Source organism: Pelophylax lessonae (assembly GCF_965119305.1).
Source record: "Pelophylax lessonae genome assembly, chromosome: 4".
In the NCBI taxonomy this organism is placed as follows: Eukaryota; Metazoa; Chordata; class Amphibia; order Anura; family Ranidae; genus Pelophylax; species Pelophylax lessonae.
In genome coordinates, this window is record NC_138771.1 from 19,223,209 (window position 1) to 19,242,763 (window position 19,555).

The 19,555-nt window shown below is 45.3% G+C and overlaps 1 protein-coding gene across 1 annotated transcript in view; it reads left to right on the forward strand.

Annotated features, from left to right (window-relative positions):
* Positions 1 to 19,555, forward strand: part of MEGF11 (multiple EGF like domains 11) — a 1,080,387-nt gene that overhangs the window by 661,158 nt on the left and 399,674 nt on the right. The window contains exon 9 of the mRNA XM_082255259.1: positions 6,964 to 7,176. Within this exon, the coding sequence (XP_082111385.1) occupies positions 6,964 to 7,176 (213 nt within the window). The remainder of the gene's footprint in view (positions 1 to 6,963; positions 7,177 to 19,555) is intronic.

Here is a 19,555-nt window from a genome sequence, read left to right on the forward strand (position 1 = left end):
GGTGCCCAGTAGGTGACTAGGAGTGCATAGATAGTCTGGGGCCCTTCTGGGCAGTCCAGCTGTATTACTACATGTGCTCATCAAGGTCCAAACTACGCTAGAGCTGGGGGATCTGAATTTTGCTGGAACTGATGAAGGTCAATTGTTGTTAAAGGGGGGAATTGTATGCCCACATCCCTAAATACAGAACACTAGAGCAAAACAACCTCTGACTGGGATTCTTAAGGGCATAAACAACTTCATGTATAAAATTTACAATAAACTTTATTGCTGGAACTGAGTAAGGGATTTCACTGAGGATCTGGTCTGGAGAGTTCATGGGAGAAACATCTGGCTGATATTGGAAGGAGGCATCCAAGTATCCAGGGACATTTGTGAGTAGGGCCGGGACAAAGGGTGGGCAGGAGGGGGCGGTTTCCCTGAGCGCAATGGTTTATTGCAGGCATGGGGGGGGGCACCTTGACCCTAACCCTCAGGAAAGGGACAGGGTGCAGTTTGGCATCCTTGCCCTGGGCGCTGGATGACCTTGTCTCGGCACTGTCTGTTATCATGTGAGGAGGGAAGATTTAGAACTTTATTTCCCTGTATTTGTTTTTGGCTACCGTAGGAAAGGAGAAGAGAACTGCTGGAGTTCCAAGTGCGCCCCCTGCCTTTACACAGAGACACTGCGGCCAAGGCAGGTGTCCCTTCCACCCATGCCTTATACCGGCCCTGGTGGGCATCCCAGCTGTGAAGCCGCAAGCTGTCAGAGCCGGGTGCCCATAGTAGAGATGGTGGCGCCGCCGAGGGAGGACATGGGGAGGACACGGCTGGCGGTGAGTACACTGCTGGATCATGGGACAGGTGAGTGGCTGTTTATTAACCACTTACGCACTGCCTACCGTAGTTTTATGTCGGTACTTTGTACTTTGACGTTAAATACCGGGGATTATGGCAGCAGATAGCTGCCATAACCCCGGTATTTTTTTAGACGGTGGGCGGTCCCGCTTTAGGGATTCGCAGCGGGATAATTTTTATTAGCGGCGGGAGAGGTGCCCCCCGCTGCTTCCCGCTCGTTTTCCCCGCTTACCGGAGCCGTCGGTAGCGGGGAAAACAATCCAGTCCGATGGAGTCCTAGACAGGAAGTCGAGGCGCCCACTCAACTCTATGGCCTTGGAGGACCAGAGCGACTTCATGCCTCACTTCCGCTCAACATCCTTAACCTCTTTACGACCAGCCGCCGCAGGCAGCCACTCCCAGGCAAATCGCTGTACATGTACGCCACTCGCTCTCAGGAGGCTAGGGGGTGAGCGTGCTCCCACCCCCGCTCGTCAGCGGGGAAACGGATGCAGCGAGCAGACAGCTCAGATTGCTGCCTGACATCCGCAATCACTGAGAGAGAAGGACGGCCGGCTGTTGTAAACACAGCTGTCCGTTTTTCTCCCTGGAATGATCATAGAGCCCATGTGATCCTTCTATATAGGATCACATGTCTCTATGGTCATTTCAGAAGCCACGCCCCCCACAGTTAGAATCACTCCCCTAGGCTCACATTTAACCCCTGGATCACCCATAATGTTAACCCCTTCCCTGCCAGTGCCATTATTACAGGAACAATGCATATTTTTAGCATTGATTACTGTAGTAATGTCACTGGTCCCCCCAAAAGTGTCAAAAATGTCAGTCAAAAATGTCAGTCAGGGGTCCGATCTGTCTGCCGCAATGTCCCGCTAAAAATCGCAGATTGCCGCCATTACTAGTAAAAAAAAAAAAAAAAACAATAAAAATGACATAAATCTTTCCTGTAGTTAGTAGACGCGATAACTTTTGCAAACCAACCAAAATACTTTTATTGCGATTTTTTTTTTTTTTAACAAAAATATGAAGCAGAAAACAAATTGGCCTAAAATGTTAAAAAATTTTGAATTTTTTTTTTGAGAATTTTATATAGCAGAAGTCAAAAATATTGTTTTTTTTTTCAAAATTGTCTCTTGTTTATAGCACAAAAAATAAAAATCGCACAGGTGATCAAATACCACCAAAAGAATGCTATGTTTGTGGGAAAAAAAGGACATCAATTTTATTTGGGTACAGCTTTGCACAAGCGCGCAATTGTCCATTAAAGTAACGCAGCGCCGAATCGCAAAATAGGGCCTGGTCATTAAGGTGGCAAATCGTTCCGGTCTTAAACGTGGTTAAAGGGCCCATTTTTTCTTTCCTTCAGAAACTTTTTTTTTTGTTTTTTAATGTAGATGTGAGGTCTGTTTGACCCCAGATCTCACATTAAAGAGGACCTGTCCTGCTTATTTCTATTACAAGAGATGATTACATTCCTTGTAATATGAAAAAAAGTGATCCAAAAAAAAAAAATTAAAGGGAAAGTGTAAAAATAAAAATTAAAAGGTAAAATAAATAAGAATAAAAAAATGTAAATGCCGGTCCCTCCGATCTTGCGTGCAGAAGCGAACGGATACACAAGTCACACCCACATATGTAAACGGTGTTCAAACCACACATGTGAGGTATTGCCGTGATCGTTAGCACGATAGCAATAGTTCTAGCCCTAGACCTCCTCTGTAACTCTAAATTGGTAACTTGTAGAAATTTTGAAAGCAATGCCTATAGAGATTTTTAAGTACCAAAGTTTGTCGCCATTCCATGAGAGTTTGCAAATTTGAAGCATGACATGTTGGGTATCTATTTACTCGGTGTAACGTTATCTTTCACATTGTTTTCTTATTTTTTAATTTAAAAAAAGTGTATTTTAAAAAAATAAAATGTGTTTGTAAGACCACCACGCAAATTACGGTGTGACCTAAAGAATTGCAACGATCTCCATTTTATTCTCTAGGGTCTCTGCAAAAAAAAATATATATATATATTTATTTTTTTTGCAGAGACCCTAGAGAATAAAATGGAAATCGTTGCAATTCTTTAGGTCACACCGTATATATATATATATATATATATTATGTTTGCAGGTTCTAAGTAATTTTCTAGCAAAAAATACTGATTTTAACTTGTATGCAATAAGTGTCAGGAAAAGACCCGGTCCTTAAGTGGTTAAAAGTCAGCAGCTACACTTTTCGTAGTTGCTGATTTTTAATAAACAAAAAAATGACTAGGACTCCGCTTTAGGTTGATGGCGGTAACATTACCATTTTCATTCGGCCATTAAATTCGTTCATCTGTAACCAGCACTAAACCCTCATTTCTGTAGCAGTTTCATTATGTCAAGTGCACATGGCTAGGCTTGTATCTAGAAATGAAAAAGTGACATAGAAAACCTTTGGTGGCCCATTTTACCTCCCGAAGCCGGCAGTGTTCTCATTAGTATCTCTCTACACCATATTTCGGCCTCCTTGACACTGTTTTATATGTTCTGTCTCACCTCTGAGACCATGGAAGACATGGGAAGTCGGGTCAGGCACAGGGAAAGATGTGCTCCAAAAATAATCGTATTCTATAATCAGCTCTGATCTAGGGATGCACGATAAATCGTAATAAAAAAAAAATTGCGATCTCGATTCCCTCCCCCCCTCACTATCGCAACCCCTTAGCGCCGATGGAACGCAAATAAGCGGCCTCGGGTTTAAGGGGTTGTAGGGGGGTGATGCCTGCAGCTAGAGACATCATCCCGGTACCGTTGTTTAGAGCCGATGGGCGGATGTCATTACAAGGAGCGGGAGGGGTCGCCCCCCGCCCTCTCCTGCCTGCCTCCATCCCAACTTCAAAGTACCGACATATAACTGCGGCGGGCGGTCCGGAAGTGGTTAAACTGACCGCGCAGTATGTAGCTTCTGAAAGGCTGTGCAAGGAGCCCCGTATCCCCAAGTTTTGACCAGTGGTGGGGTAGGACTGTGGGTACACACACACCAAATTTGGAGTTTCTGTGATACCAGGTTGTCGAGCTATGACCCTCCAAGCTCAATCCATTTTTAGGTTTATGTTCATGGCTCCCCTGACTGCACGTCCCTGATAAAGATCTATATAGAGGATTCAGGATCCTCCTGCTGGTGATCCCTCTAGTGATATAAAGATCTACTGTATTTTCTGGCGTATAAGACTACTTTTGAACCTCAAAAAAATCCCCCAAAAATGGGGGGTCGTCTTATACGCTGAGTATAATATCTCCAAGGTAACCTAAGTATAAGTATTACCGGTAGATGAAGATTAGGGGGGTCGTCTTATACGCCCAGTCGTCTTATACGCCGGAAAATACGGTATATATAGAAATTAGGACCTCCTTCCTCTGGCGGGTAATCCCTCTTGTGCTATAAAGATCCATATATAGAAATTAGAACCTCCTTTCTCCTGTTGGTGATCCCTCTAGTGATGACTAAAGATCTATAAAGAGGAATCAGGCCCTCCTTCCTACTGCTGGTGGCCCCTCTAGTGATAATACGATCTATATAGAGAAATTAGGACCTCTTTCCTCCTGCTGGTGATCTCTCTAGTGATAATAAGATCTATATAGAGGGATTGGTTTCTCTATTCTCCTGCTGGGGACCCCTCTAGTGATAATAAGATCTATATAGAAGAATTAGGACCTCCTTCCTATTGCTGGTGGCCCCTCTAGTGATATAAAGATCTATATATAGAAATTAGGACCTCTTTTCTCCTGCTGATGATCCCTCTAGTGATGAATAAAGATCTATATAGAGCAGGGGGGGGAACCTTTTTCTGCCAAGGGCCATTTGGATTTTTGTAACATCATTCGGGGGCCATACAAAATAATCAACTTAGAAATTTGCCTGTTATATTTGACCACAGCGTGCCTCCTTTCAATGCAGAGTGACCACAGCGTGCCCCCTATCAATGCAGAGTGACCACAGCGTGCCCCCTTACAATGCAGACTGACCACAGCGTGCCCCTTACAATGCAGACTGACCAAAGCGTGCCCCCCTTACAACGCAGACTGACCACAGTGTGCCCCTTACAATGCAGACTGACCACAGCGTGCCCCTTACAATGCAGACTGACCAAAGCGTGCCCCCCTTACAACGCAGACTGACCACAGTGTGCCCCTTACAATGCAGACTGACCACAGCGTGCCCCTTTACAACGCAGACTGACCACAGCGTGCCCCCTTATAATGCAGACTGACCACAGCGTGCCCCCTTACAATGCAGACTGACCACAGTGTGCCCCCTTACAATGCAGACTGACCACAGCATGCCCCCTTACAATGCAGACTGACCACTGCGTGCCCCCTTACAATGCAGACTGACCACAGCGTGCCCCCTTACAATGCAGACTGACCACAGCGTGCCCCCTTACAACACAGACTAACCACAGCATGCCCCCTTACAATGCAGAATGACCAAACCATGCCACCTTCAATGCAGACTGACCACAATGCAGAGTGAACAGTGTGCCCCCTTAAAATGCAGAGTGAACAGTGTGCCCCCTTAAAATGCAGAGTGAACAGTGTGCCCCCTTAAAATGCAGAGTGAACAGCGTGCCCCCTTAAAATGCAGAGTGAACAGTGTGCCCCCTTAAAATGCAGAGTGGACAGCGTGCCCCCTTAAAATGCAGAGTGGACAGCGTGCCCCCTTAAAATGCAGAGTGGACAGCGTGCCCCCTTAAAATGCAGAGTGAACAGCGTGCCCCCTTAAAATGCAGAGTGAACAGCGTGCCCCCTTAAAATGCAGAGTGAACAGTGTGCCCCCTTAAAATGCAGAGTGGACAGCGTGCCCCCTTAAAATGCAGAGTGGACAGCGTGCCCCCTTAAAATGCAGAGTGGACAGCGTGCCCCCTTAAAATGCAGAGTGAACAGCGTGCCCCCTTAAAATGCAGAGTGAACAGCGTGCCCCCTTAAAATGCAGAGTGAACAGCGTGCCCCCTTAAAATGCAGAGTGAACAGCATGCCAAGCCCCCCCGACCAGTGCACATGACTTACCTTCCTCTCTTCGAGTCCTCCCGCGTCCCGCCCTCCTCCTCGGCAATGGCATTGGCCGAGGAGGGGGAGGATCCGTGAGACAATAGCGAATTTTCATTCGCTATTGTCACACAAATGGGCGGGCTCGAGACGCACTGCTCTGCGCCTCGGGTCCACCCTTTTCGGAGACTCAGTGTCAGGACGGAGCCATCGGCTCCTTCTGACACAGCAGCACGGGGAGGGGGGAGCGGACGTCACGATCGTGCAGGTTCCCCACCCGTGATATAGAGGAATCAGGACCTCCTTCCTCCTGCTGGTGGACCCTCTAGTGATATAAAGATCTATATAGAGAAATCAGGACCTCCTTCCTCCTGCTGGTGATCCCTCTTGTGCTATAAAGATATATATATATAGAAATTAGGACCTCCTTCCTCCTGCTGGTGATCCCTCTTGTGCTATAAAGATATATATATAGAAATTAGGACCTCCTTCCTCCTGCTGGTGATCCCTCTTGTGCTATAAATATATATATATAGAAATTAGGACCTCCTATCTCCTGCTGGTGATCCCTCTAGTAATGACTAAATCTATATAGAGAATTTAGGACCTCCTTCCTCCTGCTGGTGGCCCCTCTAGTGATAATACGATCTATATAGAGAATTTAGGACCTCTTTCGTCCTGCTGGTGATCCCTCTAGTGATGTATCCTAGATATATGTTTGCTTGTGGCCCTGTTTGCTCGTTTTGCAATCATCTGAAATAAGTACCCCCCAAATCTTTTTCCTCAGTAGTTCTGGCCAACACTGTACCCCCAATATTGTACTCTCTCTAGGTATTATTTTTCCCGAGGTGCATTCTTTTACATTTAGAAACATTGAGCTGCAGTTTCCAGTGCCCAATCCAATGGAAAGGAAAATATTAAAAAACAGTAATTTTTTTTTGCACATGATTGGACATCGGAAGCCAGCAGAGCTTCACCTCATTCACTAAAATAAGGCGAATAAGTGAACACTGTATTTGGCTTTGGTAAATCAACCTTATTGATCCAATAGGAAGAGCAATGACATGGCATGCCAATAACTCTTCTCACTCTGTACTCTGCAGGTGCCAGGAGGAGTGTCCCATAGGTACATATGGGTACCAGTGTGCGGAACGGTGCGACTGTCAGAATGGTGCCAAGTGTTACCACATCAACGGGGCCTGCTTGTGTGAGCCGGGCTTTAAAGGCATCCTCTGTGAGGAGCGGGTGTGCGCAGAAGGACTGTACGGCCTCAAGTGTAACAAGAACTGCCCCTGTAACCTGACCAACACTCGCAGGTATGGAATGTGTGCACTGTATGGACTGTGTGCACTGTATGGATTGTATGGACTGTGTGCACTGTATGGACTGTGTGCACTGTATGGACTGTATGGACTGTGTGCACTGTATGGACTGTGTGCACTGTAATTATTTCTGAGTTCCGTCTCAGCTGACCTGAGTTTCCATTTCTGACCTTTCCTACTGAATATACTAGTCGTCTTACTGATCCAGTGGCTTCAATGAAGTATGCTAGGCCAGAATTCAAACTTCACTGGATACATACTTGTTCAAGGTCAATGATTGAAAATAGTTACATAGTTACATAGTAGGTGAGGTTGAATAAAGACAATAGCCCATCCAGTTCAACCTGTGTAGGTGTGTGTGGCTGTAATCATCTCACATAGCCCTGAATGTTCTGATCCTTGAGATGTACGTCTAAGAGTCTTTTGATAGCCACCATACTACCCGCAGAAACCACCTCTTGTGGTAGAGAATTCCACAATCTTGTAGCCCTAACAGTAAAGAACCCCCCACGTTGCCTGAGGTTAAAACGCTTCTCCTCTAGGTTAAAGCCAGAGAAAAGCAGGCAAATGGCATTTGTAGAGGTCAACAATGGCTGCTAACAAGTTTTTCTCCATACAGGTTTTGCTAAATAACACATGCAGTATGTCTAAAGCTGGCCATACACGCTTCGAATTTCCCCATGCAGCATGGATAAAAGACCTTCAGTGGTACAGTGGCTGCTGAATACCTGAACAGTTCTTGCATCTCATTGGCTGTTCGGTCAAGAATTTTCCGACCACCTCCTTCAGCAAAAGTTGACTGTTGTTGGGTGGAGGGGCCAACAGGGCCCCCCCTGGCTTAAATGTCATCTGATTCAGCAGGAATTGGCCAAAATTCAGTGTAAGGTTAGCTTTACATTGGCCAAGGACATAACTAGTTATAGCAGACCATGCAGCTTTTTCGGGGTTTAGAAGCACAGGGGGGTCCAGCACTCTCTGGCTACACAAGGATTATGTATGAAACAGTAGCATTTAGAAAAAAATAGATGTGTTTGTATATAGGTTGGAAATGTTTGTACAATTGCTTTGTAATTAGTTTGTATTTTGTATAATTAGAGGAATTATCTTTGAAATGGAGAATAGAGAGGCAGGAAGACCAGGGTTTGTTATGGGGCCCATCATATAGGTTTATAGCCTTGACACTGGCTTTTGATCAATGTGCCAATAATTAGTATAGACCAGCTTTTCTCAACCATCTTACTCCAAAGCAGTGGTCTCCAAACTGCGGCCCATGGGGGAATTCAGCCCTTTCTCCGACCCTTGTGGAGCTGTTCCTCCCACTGATACAAGGCACCATTCTTCTCAGTGATATGAGGCACTAATTCTCCCTCTGACACCAACAATGATGTACCATTCCTTCCAATGACACCAACGGTGGAGCACTATTTAGCCCACTAAATCCAACAATGAGGCACCATTCTTTCCACTGACACCAACAGTGGAGCACAATTCAGCCCCCCACCACCAACTATGGGGCAATATTCTTTCCACTGACACCAACAATGGCGCATTATTCCTCCCACTGGTATAAACGATTGGGCACTAATACCAGTGGTGGACTACTATCCTACTGACCACAAGGTGCTATTTTATTTTTTTACTCCCAATGGCGACCAAGCCTGAGACATTGTCTACTCCCAATCCCACAGTCTAGCCCCTCTAAAATGTGACGGACAGCAAACTGGCCCTTTACTTAGAAAGTTTGGAGACTCCTTCTCGAGAGCAACCCTTGAACTAATTCTCAGGTCTCCGGAATTCCTTATTAAAACTAATTCATCAGGGGCAATGGGAAAAATGCCCCTTTCTTTGGTAGGTAGTGGAAAGAAAACCCTCATTATAGTGGTGATCAGAATGCTAACCTTACAGAAAGCCAAAAAGACTTTGGTGCCATGCTGCTAGTCCTGCCAAGTGGTGTTTACCCCGGCATTATGCAGACACCAGCATCAGATAGGAGGTCAATCAGTCCCAGCTCAAGGAACCCTAAGCAACCTCTGGAGGAACCTTAAGGTTTCACTGAACCTTGGTTGGGAATGGCTGGTGTAGACAGCCTATTGCTTTTAATAGGACTTTCATAATGTACATTGAAAATGGCATATTATACATAAAGATTGTTCACAATGAGCTGGTCTCTTTCACATTCATATTTAAAAACATTAAAAGACTATAGTTGTCCTTTAAGCTGCCACCAACTATGGGGCATTATTCTTTCCACTGACACCAACAATTGCGCATTATTCCTCCCACTGGTATAAACGATTGGGCACTAATACCAGTGGTGGGCTACTATCCTACTGACCACAAGGTGCTATTTTATTTTTTTACTCCCAATGGCGACCAAGCCTGAGACATTGTCTACTCCCAATCCTACAGTCTAGCCCCTCTAAAATGGGACGGACAGCAAACTGGCCCTTTACTTAGAAAGTTTGGAGACTTCTTCTCAAGAGCAACCCTTGAACTAATTCTCAGGTCTCCGGAATTCCTTATTAAAACAAATTCATCAAGGGCAATGTGAAAAATGCCCCTTTCTTTGGTAGGTAGTGGTGATCAGAATGCTAACCTTACAGAAAGCCAAAAAGACTTTGGTGCCATGCTGCTAGTCCTGCCAAGTGGTGTTTACCCCGGAATTATGCAGACACCAGCATCAGATAGGAGGTCAATCAGTCCCAGCTCAAGGAACTCTAAGCAACCTCTGGAGGAACCTTAAGGTTTCACGGAACTTTGGTTGGGAATGGCTGGTGTAGACACCCTTTTGCTTTTAATAGGACTTTTATAGTGTACATTGAAAATGGCATAAAGATTGTTCACAATGAGCTGGTCTCTTTCACATTCATATTTAAAAACATTAAAAGACTATAGTTGTCCTCTAAACTGCCACCAACTATGGGGCATTATTCTTTCCACTGACACCAACAATGGTGCATTATTCCTCCCACTGGTATAAACGATTGGGCACTAACACCAATGGTGGGCTACTATCCTACTGACCACAAGGTGCTATTTTATTTTTTTACTCCTAATGGCAAACAAGCCTGGGACATTGTCTACTCCCAATGCCACAGTCTAGCCCCCCTAAAGTGTGACGGACAGCAAACTGGCCCTTTACATAGAAAGTTTGGAGACTCTTTCTCGAGAGCAACCCTTGAACTAATTCTCAGGTCTCCGGAATTCCTTATTAAAATGAATTCATCAGGGGCAATGTGAAAAATGCCCCTTTCTTTGGTAGGTAGTGGTGATCAGAATGCTAACCTTACAGAAAGCCAAAAAGACTTTGGTGCCATGCTGCTAGTCCTGCCAAGTGTCGTTTACCCCGGAATTATGCAGACACCAGCATCAGATGGGAGGTCAATCAGTCCCAGCTCAAGGAACTCTAAGCAACCTCTGGAGGAACCTTAAGGTTTCACGGAACTTTGGTTGGGAACGGCTGGTGTAGACACCCTTTTGCTTTTAATAGGACTTTCATAGTGTACATTGAAAATGGCATAAAGATTGTTCACAATGAGCTGGTCTCTTTAACATTCATATTTAAAAACATTAAAAGACTATAGTTGTCCTCTAAACTGCCACCAACTATGGGGCATTATTCTTTCCACTGACACCAACAATGGTGCATTATTCCTCCCACTGGTATAAACGATTGGGCACTAACACCAATGGTGGGCTACTATCCTACTGACCACAAGGTGCTATTTTATTTTTTTACTCCTAATGGCAAACAAGCCTGGGACATTGTCTACTCCCAATGCCACAGTCTAGCCCCCCTAAAGTGTGACGGACAGCAAACTGGCCCTTTACATAGAAAGTTTGGAGACTCTTTCTCGAGAGCAACCCTTGAACTAATTCTCAGGTCTCCGGAATTCCTTATTAAAATGAATTCATCAGGGGCAATGGTAAAAATGCCCCTTTCTTTGGTAGGTAGTGGAAAAAAAACCCTCATTATAGTGGTGATCAGAATGCCAAAACTTACAGAAAGCCAAAAAGACTTTGGTGCCATGCTGCTAGTCCTGCCAAGTGGGATTTACCCCGGAATTATGCAGATACCAGCATCAGATGGGAGGTCAATCAGTCCCAGCTCAAGGAACCCTAAGCAACCTCTGGAGGAACCTTAAGGTTTCACGGAACCTTGGTTGGGAATGGCTGGTGTAGACAGCCTATTGCTTTTAATAGGACTTTCATAGTGTACATTGAAAATGGCATAAAGATTGTTCACAATGAGCTGGTCTCTTTCACATACATATTTAAAAACATTAAAAGACTATAGTTGTCCTTTAAGCTGCCCATACATATGCAGTGTAACGTTGCTCTGCAGAATCTGAATTAAACAGATCACAACAGTTAACTGAAACACCTGGCAAAAAATCAAACCGACACGTTGAAAAATGTTGTTCCAATTACCTAGGGCTGCCCATAGAGACGTACAGTGGATGGGCATGGAGGACAAAAAGGAATCTTCTTTTATAAAATAATTAGATGCAGAGGCGTAACTAAAAGCCACACGGCCCTGGTTCAAAATCTGAACAATGGGCTTCCAAAATTTCATTCAAAGCCACATGAATGTCCTGCTCAACTCTTGGCTTGATATTTAATGGTGCGATTTTATAAGATTTTCAGTATTATTATTATCATACACACAGCGCAGTTACAATACAATTCAATTCAGGGTGGTTAAAAGGTCCCCTACTCATGAGTGAGCGATCGCTTAACCACTTAAGCCCCGGAAGATTTTACCCCCTTCCTGACCAGGGCTGATTCGGCACTGCGTGACTTTAACGGACAATTGCGCGGTCGTGCGACGCTGTACCTAAACTAATTTGACGTCCTTTTTTTCCCACAAACAGAGCTTTCTTTTGGTGGTATTTGATCACCTGTGCAATTTTTTGATCATGCGCTATAAACAAAAAAAGAGCGACAATTTTGCAAAAATAACAATATTTTTCACATTTTTTTATATGAAATTCCCCTCCAAAAAAATGTAAAAATCAGAATTTTTTAACATTTTAGGCCAATTTGTTTTCTGCTACATATGTTTGGTAAAAAAAAAAAAAATCACAAAAAGCGTATTTTGATTGGTTTGCGCAAAAGTTATTGCGTTTACTAACTAAGGGAAAGATTTTTGTCATTTTTATTGTTTTTTTTTAACGAGTAATGGCGGCGATCTGCAAATTTTTTTGCGGGACTGCGACATTGCGGCGGACAGATCGGACCCTTGACTGACATTTTTGACACGTTTGGGGGTACCAGTGACATTACTACAGTAATCAGTGCTATACATATGCACTGTTACTGTAAAAATGACACTGGGAGGGAAGGGGTTAACTTTATTGGAGAGGGAGGAGTTAAGTGTGTCCCTAGGGGTGTGTTTCTTACTGTGATTGGATGTGGCTTTGTGTGTAACAGCACAGATCAACGGTCCTACATAGCAGGACCGAGTGATCTCTGCTTTTACACAGGGAAGAATGACAGGCGGCTTTGTTTACATCAGCCGCCTGCCTTTCTCCCTCTCCACCTGACGATCGTGAGTGACCGGCTTCTTCTGGTACGAGCGGGGGCGGGAGCACGCCTCCGGCGGCGTGCGCTCGCCTCCTATTCGCTCCCAGGCTAGTGACGTACCGGTACGTCACTTTGCCTGGGAGGGGCTAACCGCCGCCGTATATAGTCGGGCGGCGTTCGGCAAGTGGTTAAAAGTGGACAGAGTAGGGGATAGCTGAACAGATTGAGGTAAAGAGTTCCAGAGGAAGGGAGATGCTCCTGGAGATGAGCATTGGAGGAGGTAACAAAAGAGCTAGAGAGCAGAAGGACTTGGGAGAAGCAAAGAGGACTTTGTGGTTGGTATTTCGAGATGAAGTTGGTGATTTAGCTCTGGGAAGGGTCAGTTTTATATGTTGTTAACATTTTGAAATGTATTAGTTGAGCAATTGAAAGACATTGAATGGATTGACAGAGGGGGGGGGGGGGGCAGATGCTGAGTTGGTTTGTAATAGTGATGAGCTAGGGTTCGGGCCAAACCCACAGGAAACTGTCATATGATAGCAGGCTGCCAGCCCAATCAGCTGACACATGGCCATGCTGGACAACGTCATTGACCAAGTCTGACCATGTGGCCAGATTAGGTCAATGATGTCACCACCCTTCCCGCTCCTGTGTATGTGTGGCTCAATGGTAGGGATTTCCCTGGATACAGCTGATTAGGCAGGTGGCCTGCTGTCATGTGAATGCTTCCTGCAGGTGTAGCTCAACACTATTACCAACTGCTCGTCATCTAACACCCCTCTCTGCCAATTCTTCAACCTGGCCTGAACCTTAGCTTAACACTATTACCAACTGCTCACCATCTGCCACCCATCTCGGCCAGTCCCTCAACCTGGCCTGATCCTTAGCTCAACACTATTACCAAATGGTCAGCATCTGCCACCAATTTCAGCCAATCTCTCAACCTGGCCTAAACCTTAGCTCAACACTATTACCAACAGCTCAGCATCTGCCATCGATCTTGCCAATCCTCCAACATTGCCTGAATCTTGGTTTACCATTATTACTAACTGCTCAGCATGTACCACCCCACTTTGTCAATCCCTCAACCTGGCCTGCACCTTAGCTCAACACTATTACCAACAGCTCAGCATTTACCACCCCTCTCTGCCAATCGATCAACTTGGCCTGAACCTTAGCTCAATACTATTAACAACTGCTCAGTATTTACCACCCATCCAGCCAATCTGTCAAGCTTGCCTGAACCTTAGCTTAACACTATTGCCAACTGCTCAGCATCTGCCACCCATCTCTGCCAAGCTGGCCTGAACCTTAGCTCAACGCTATTACCAATTTCTCAGCATATACCAACCATCTCTGCCAATCCCTCTACCGGCCTAAACCTTAGCTCAACACCATTACCAACTGCTCAGCATATACCAACCATCTCTGCCAATCCCTCTACTGGCCTAAACCTTATTCCAACACCATTACCAACTGCTCAGCATATACCAACCATCTCTGCTAATCCCTCAACCGGGGCCCAAACCTTAGCTCAACACCATTACCAACTGCTCAGCATATACCAACCATCTCTGCCAATCCCTCTACCGGCCTAAACCTTATTCCAACACCATTACCAACTGCTCAGCATATACCAACCATCTCTGCCAATCCCTCTACCGGGGCCCAAACCTTAGCTCAACACCATTACCAACTGCTCAGCATATACCAACCATCTCTGCCAATACCTCTACCGGCCTAAACCTTATTCCAACACCATTACCAACTGCTCAGCATATACCAACCATCTCTGCCAATCCCTCTACCGGGGCCCAAACCTTAGCTCAACACCATTACCAACTGCTCAGCATATACCAACCATCTCTGCCAATACCTCTACCGGCCTAAACCTTATTCCAACACCATTACCAACTGCTCAGCATATACCAACCATCTCTGCTAATCCCTCAACCGGGGCCCAAACCTTAGCTCAACACCGTTACCAACTGCTCAGCATCTGCCACCCTCTCTGCCATTCCCTCCACCCAGCCCTAACTTTAGCTCATCACTAGTTGGTAAGGTGTATGAAACTGGCAGCAGAATATTAATAGACCCCAAAAGCCTGTTGGAGGCTCATAATGCATCTTACAGGGGGGCAGGTGGTTTGCAGAATGCCATGTGGGCAAGTAGCTGGTGTGGGGTAGAAGTTCTGTGGCCATGCTCCACACGTAGGCCAATGCACACAGTCCTAATACACACTGCCTTGGAAAGGCAAAATTGTTACAACAGGTTGCACTTGGCATGCGGTACCACCACCAAATGCAAACCATTCAAGTAAATGTAGAAAGAAAACAATACCCACGCTCAACCGCAAAAGTCGCTTTTTGCAGCCGGAATCGTCTGCTCCGCACTCCAATAGTAGAACTTGTAGTAAAGTCAAGCTGGCTACTTGTTACCATCCATAAAATGCAAATCTTTACTAGCTACACAATAGAACACATTTGTAACAAGCTAACGTGTTTCTGAGGAAGGCTGCACTAGCCGAAATGCGTTAGCGTGTTACAGTTGTGTTTCCTTGTGTAGGCAATAAAGACTTGCATTTTATGGATGGTACTGAGAAGCTGGTTTGACTTTACTACACATTAAAGTGAATGGTACTGCGCTACAACCGCTTGTTAAGCATGCAGTTGCAGTAGAATGAGGGGACGTCACCAGCACTACTTGGCAATCATATATACTTTATTATAGTGCAGTGTCACATCAGTCAAGAAGGTCAATGTTCTGGGGTCACGCAGGGTCAAAACAACATAGTGACAAAGTGCACAAAATTGCAAGAGAGTGCTGGTGACGTCTCATCATTGTACTGCGGTTTATGTGGCGCCATTTGCTTCTGTTACTATGAACGGCATTCATTTGAGTCTTTTTATATCTGCGCAGAGTTCAGCTTGGAAGAAGTTATCCACTGAAGAAATATTCCACAATGAGATATGAACCATTTGATATTAGACACCAACGTGCCACTATATATTTGCAGAAAATCCTTAAAAACACTAAAAGCATAGCCGTGCGCGGGGGGGGGGGGTGCCAGATGTGCCTGGGCACACCCTAATCAGTACGTGCAGTGCTGATTCCCCCTACTTCCCAGGTTTCCCCGGTATCTGCGCAGAGTTCTGCTTTAAGAAGTTATCCACTGAAGAAATATTCCACAATGAGATATGAACCATTTGATATCAGACACCAATGTGCCACTATATATTTGCAGAAAATCCTAAAAAACACTAAAAGCATATGCGTGCGCAGGGGGTGTGCCTGGGCACACCCTAATCACTATGTGCAGTGCTGATTCCCCCTACTTCCCAGGCTTCCCCCGTGTTGCCCCCCACCCCGCAGTGCAACTGGCTTCCCTCCTCTTCTCTCCTCTCCCCCTGCTGCTGTGTCTCAGTATGGAGAACGGAGGAAGGGGCTAGTAAATATGTTTTTTACCAGCCCTTTCCTTTTCTAAATGAACACACTAACTCACTGTGTTCATTCATAACTGAAGAATAGTAAACTGTGCTTACTATGCTTCAGTTTGTGAATGAACAGGAAGCCACGCATCACAGAGCACTTCCCATTTATTCACTGCCCCGTGCAGCTGAGACTTTGCGCTGAACACCCTAATGCAATAGGCTGCTCACACCTATGACTAAAAGTCTATTTATATGTCAGTATGGAGGATGGATGGGATTTTAGCTGGAGAAGGTTGTATGGAATTCTCCGGACCTGCCTGGGTCAGCTGGTTTGAAATTGGCTTTGGTTATGGATATTTCTGAACCTCTGACGCTAGTAGATAATGTCGCGGTTGGCTCTGGGTGTACATATAGGATTTCCTACAATGCTCCCTGTAACCGAAAAGACGATTCTCCACACTCATGTACCATTAGATACACTCTGCTATGAAATGTATTTAGCCAGAATATACAGTGCCTTGAAAAAGTATTCATATGTCTTGACATTTTCCACATTTTGTCATGTTACAGCCAAAAACGTTTTATACCCATTTTGGATATCCATGGTGTGTTAAGTTAAAGCGGAGTTCCACCCTAAATTTTTTATTTTTTTTTACATAAAATACCCCTAGGACAGTCAGGGCTAGTGCATTTAACCACTTAAGCCCCGGAAGATTTTATTCCCTTCCTGACCAGGGCCTATTTTGCGATTCGGCACTGCGTGACTTTAACGGACAATTGCACGGTCGTGCGACGCTGTACCTAAACGAATTTGACGTCCTTTTTTTCCCATAAACAGAGCTTTCTTTTGGTGGTATTTGATCACCTGTGCGATTTTTTGATCACGCGCTATAAACAAAAAAAGAGCGTCAATTTTGCAAAAATAACAATATTTTTCACATTTTTTTATATGAAATTCCCCCCAAAAAAAAGTAAAAATCAAAATTTTTTAACATTTTGGGCCAATTTTTTTTTTTTTTTACCGTATGTTCGGTAAAAAAAAATCGCAAATAGCGTATTTTGATTGGTTTGCGCAAAAGTTATTGCGTTTAATAACAAAGGGAAAGATTTTTGTCATTTTTGTTGTTTTTTTTTTAACGCATAATGGCAAAAATCTGCGATTTTTTTTTGCGGGACTGCGACATTGCGGCGGACAGATCGGACCCCTGACTGACATTTTTGACACTTTTGGGGTTACCAGTGACATTTCTACAGTAATCAGTGCTATAAATATGCACTGTTACTGTAAAATTACACTGGCAGTGAAGGGGTTAACTTTTTTTGAGAGGGAGGGGTTATGTGTGTCCCTAGGGGCGTGATTCTAACTGTGATTGGCTGTGCCTTGAGGTGTAGGAACAGTGATCAATGGTTCTACATAGTAGAACGGTATGATCACCATTCCTACACAGGGGAGAATGACAGGCGGCTTGTTTACATCAGCCGCCTGACTTTCTCCCTCTCCCCCGACAATCGCGAGTGACCGGCGGACATCGGGTCCGCCAGTCACACGTGCGGGGGGGTCCGTGACCACGCGGGAGCGGGAGCGCGCCGCCGGCGGTGCGCGCTCGCACCCTAGACCCTCACAGGCTAGCTAGGTATCCCTACGGCAAGTGGTTAAGCAACGATAGCCTCTGAACTGTCCCCTGCTTAGTGTACCTGTAAGAAGAAATACTTACCTTGAAAATGTCTTGTCCAGCGCTGCCATCTCTGGTGTGGGCAGCTGAAGCCGGAGCGTCCCTCTTCCTGGATGTCGGAGACCCAGAATGCCATGCTCGTCACTTCCGGTGCAGGCGCGTCATCCCGCAGCTGGTTCTGCGCATGCCCAGAAGCTGTTCTCATTCATTCAGCATGGAATGACGCGCCTGCACTGGAAGTGACGAGGGACACCGGTGCAGGTGCATGGACTCCTGGGATTGATGACGCTCATCTCCCAGGAGTCAATGCAATGGAGGAAGTGACGTCGGGGGCCGCGGCCGCAGAGGGAGGAAGTGGAAGGAAGGTAAGTTAATTTTCTGAAAAAATAAGGTAAGTGAAAGAAATAAAAAATAATAACTATCCAATTCTTTTTCAGGTTTTTTTTAGCTAACAGACGGTGAAAAGTTCATTTCTAGGGTGGAACTCCGCTTTAGGTAAAAAGAAAATAAAAAAAAATAATAAAATAATGCAATTTACAAAATAAAAAAAAAAAAAAACAACCCTGTTGCCTCGCACACACATAAATGCAGACACAAACATAGGACACACAAGAGTATGTAAACAACAATTGTGCAACACGGATTTGGTATTGCGGTGAACATCGGAGCGTAATCTAATTCTAGGACCTTCAATACGTCGCTTATTATTTCGCTGTTTCATGGGGGTGTGCAGTTATACATCTTGACATGTTTGATAAGCTGAATTAAAACAGTAAAGGGGACTCTGATGGGGACACCTATATAAAGGGGCTCACTTGGACTGGAATACTGATGTAAGGTGCGGGGGGGGGGGATTCTAATAGGGATACTGAGGTAAGGGTGGACTCTGATGGTGATGGGGACAGCCATGTAAGGAGGCACTCCAATTGGGGCACCTGATATAAGAGGGTGGGGACACTGATGTAAGGGGGAATGCTGGTGGGGCACTGATGTAAGGCTGCACTTTGATGGAGACACCTTATTTAAGGGGGAACTCTGGTTGGGGACACTAATGTAATGGGGAACTCTGATGCAAGACATTTGTGTAAGAAGGCACTCCAATTAGAACACCTAATATAAGGGAGGACTATGATGGGGACACTGATATAAGGGAGGAGTCTCATGGGGACACTGATGTAAGGGGGAATTCTGATCAGGACACTGATGTAAGGGAGGACTCTGATGGGGACACTGATGTAAAAGTACATTCTAGGGACACCTGATTTAAGGGGGAACTCTCATTGGGACACTGGTGTAATGGGGAACTCTGATGGAAGACACTCATGTAAGGGGGGAACTCTGATCGGGACACAGATGTAGAGGGGAACGCAGGTGGGGACACTGATGTAAGGGGGAACTCTGGGGACACCTGATTTAAGGGGGAACTCTGCTTGGGAGACTGATGTAATGGAGAAATCTAATGGAAGACACTTGTGTATGGGGGGAACTCTAATTCGAGACACTTGTGTAAGGGGAGTACTCTGATCGGGACACTGATGTAAGGGAGGACTCTGATGGGGACACTGATGTAAGGGGGAACTCTGATGGGGACACTAATGTAGGGGGGAACGCTGATGGGGACACTGATGTAAGGGAGGGCTCTGATAGAGACATTGATGTAAGGGTACACTCTGGGGACACCTGATTTAGGGGGGAACTCTGATGGGGACACTGATGTAAGGGAGGACTCTGATGGGGACACTG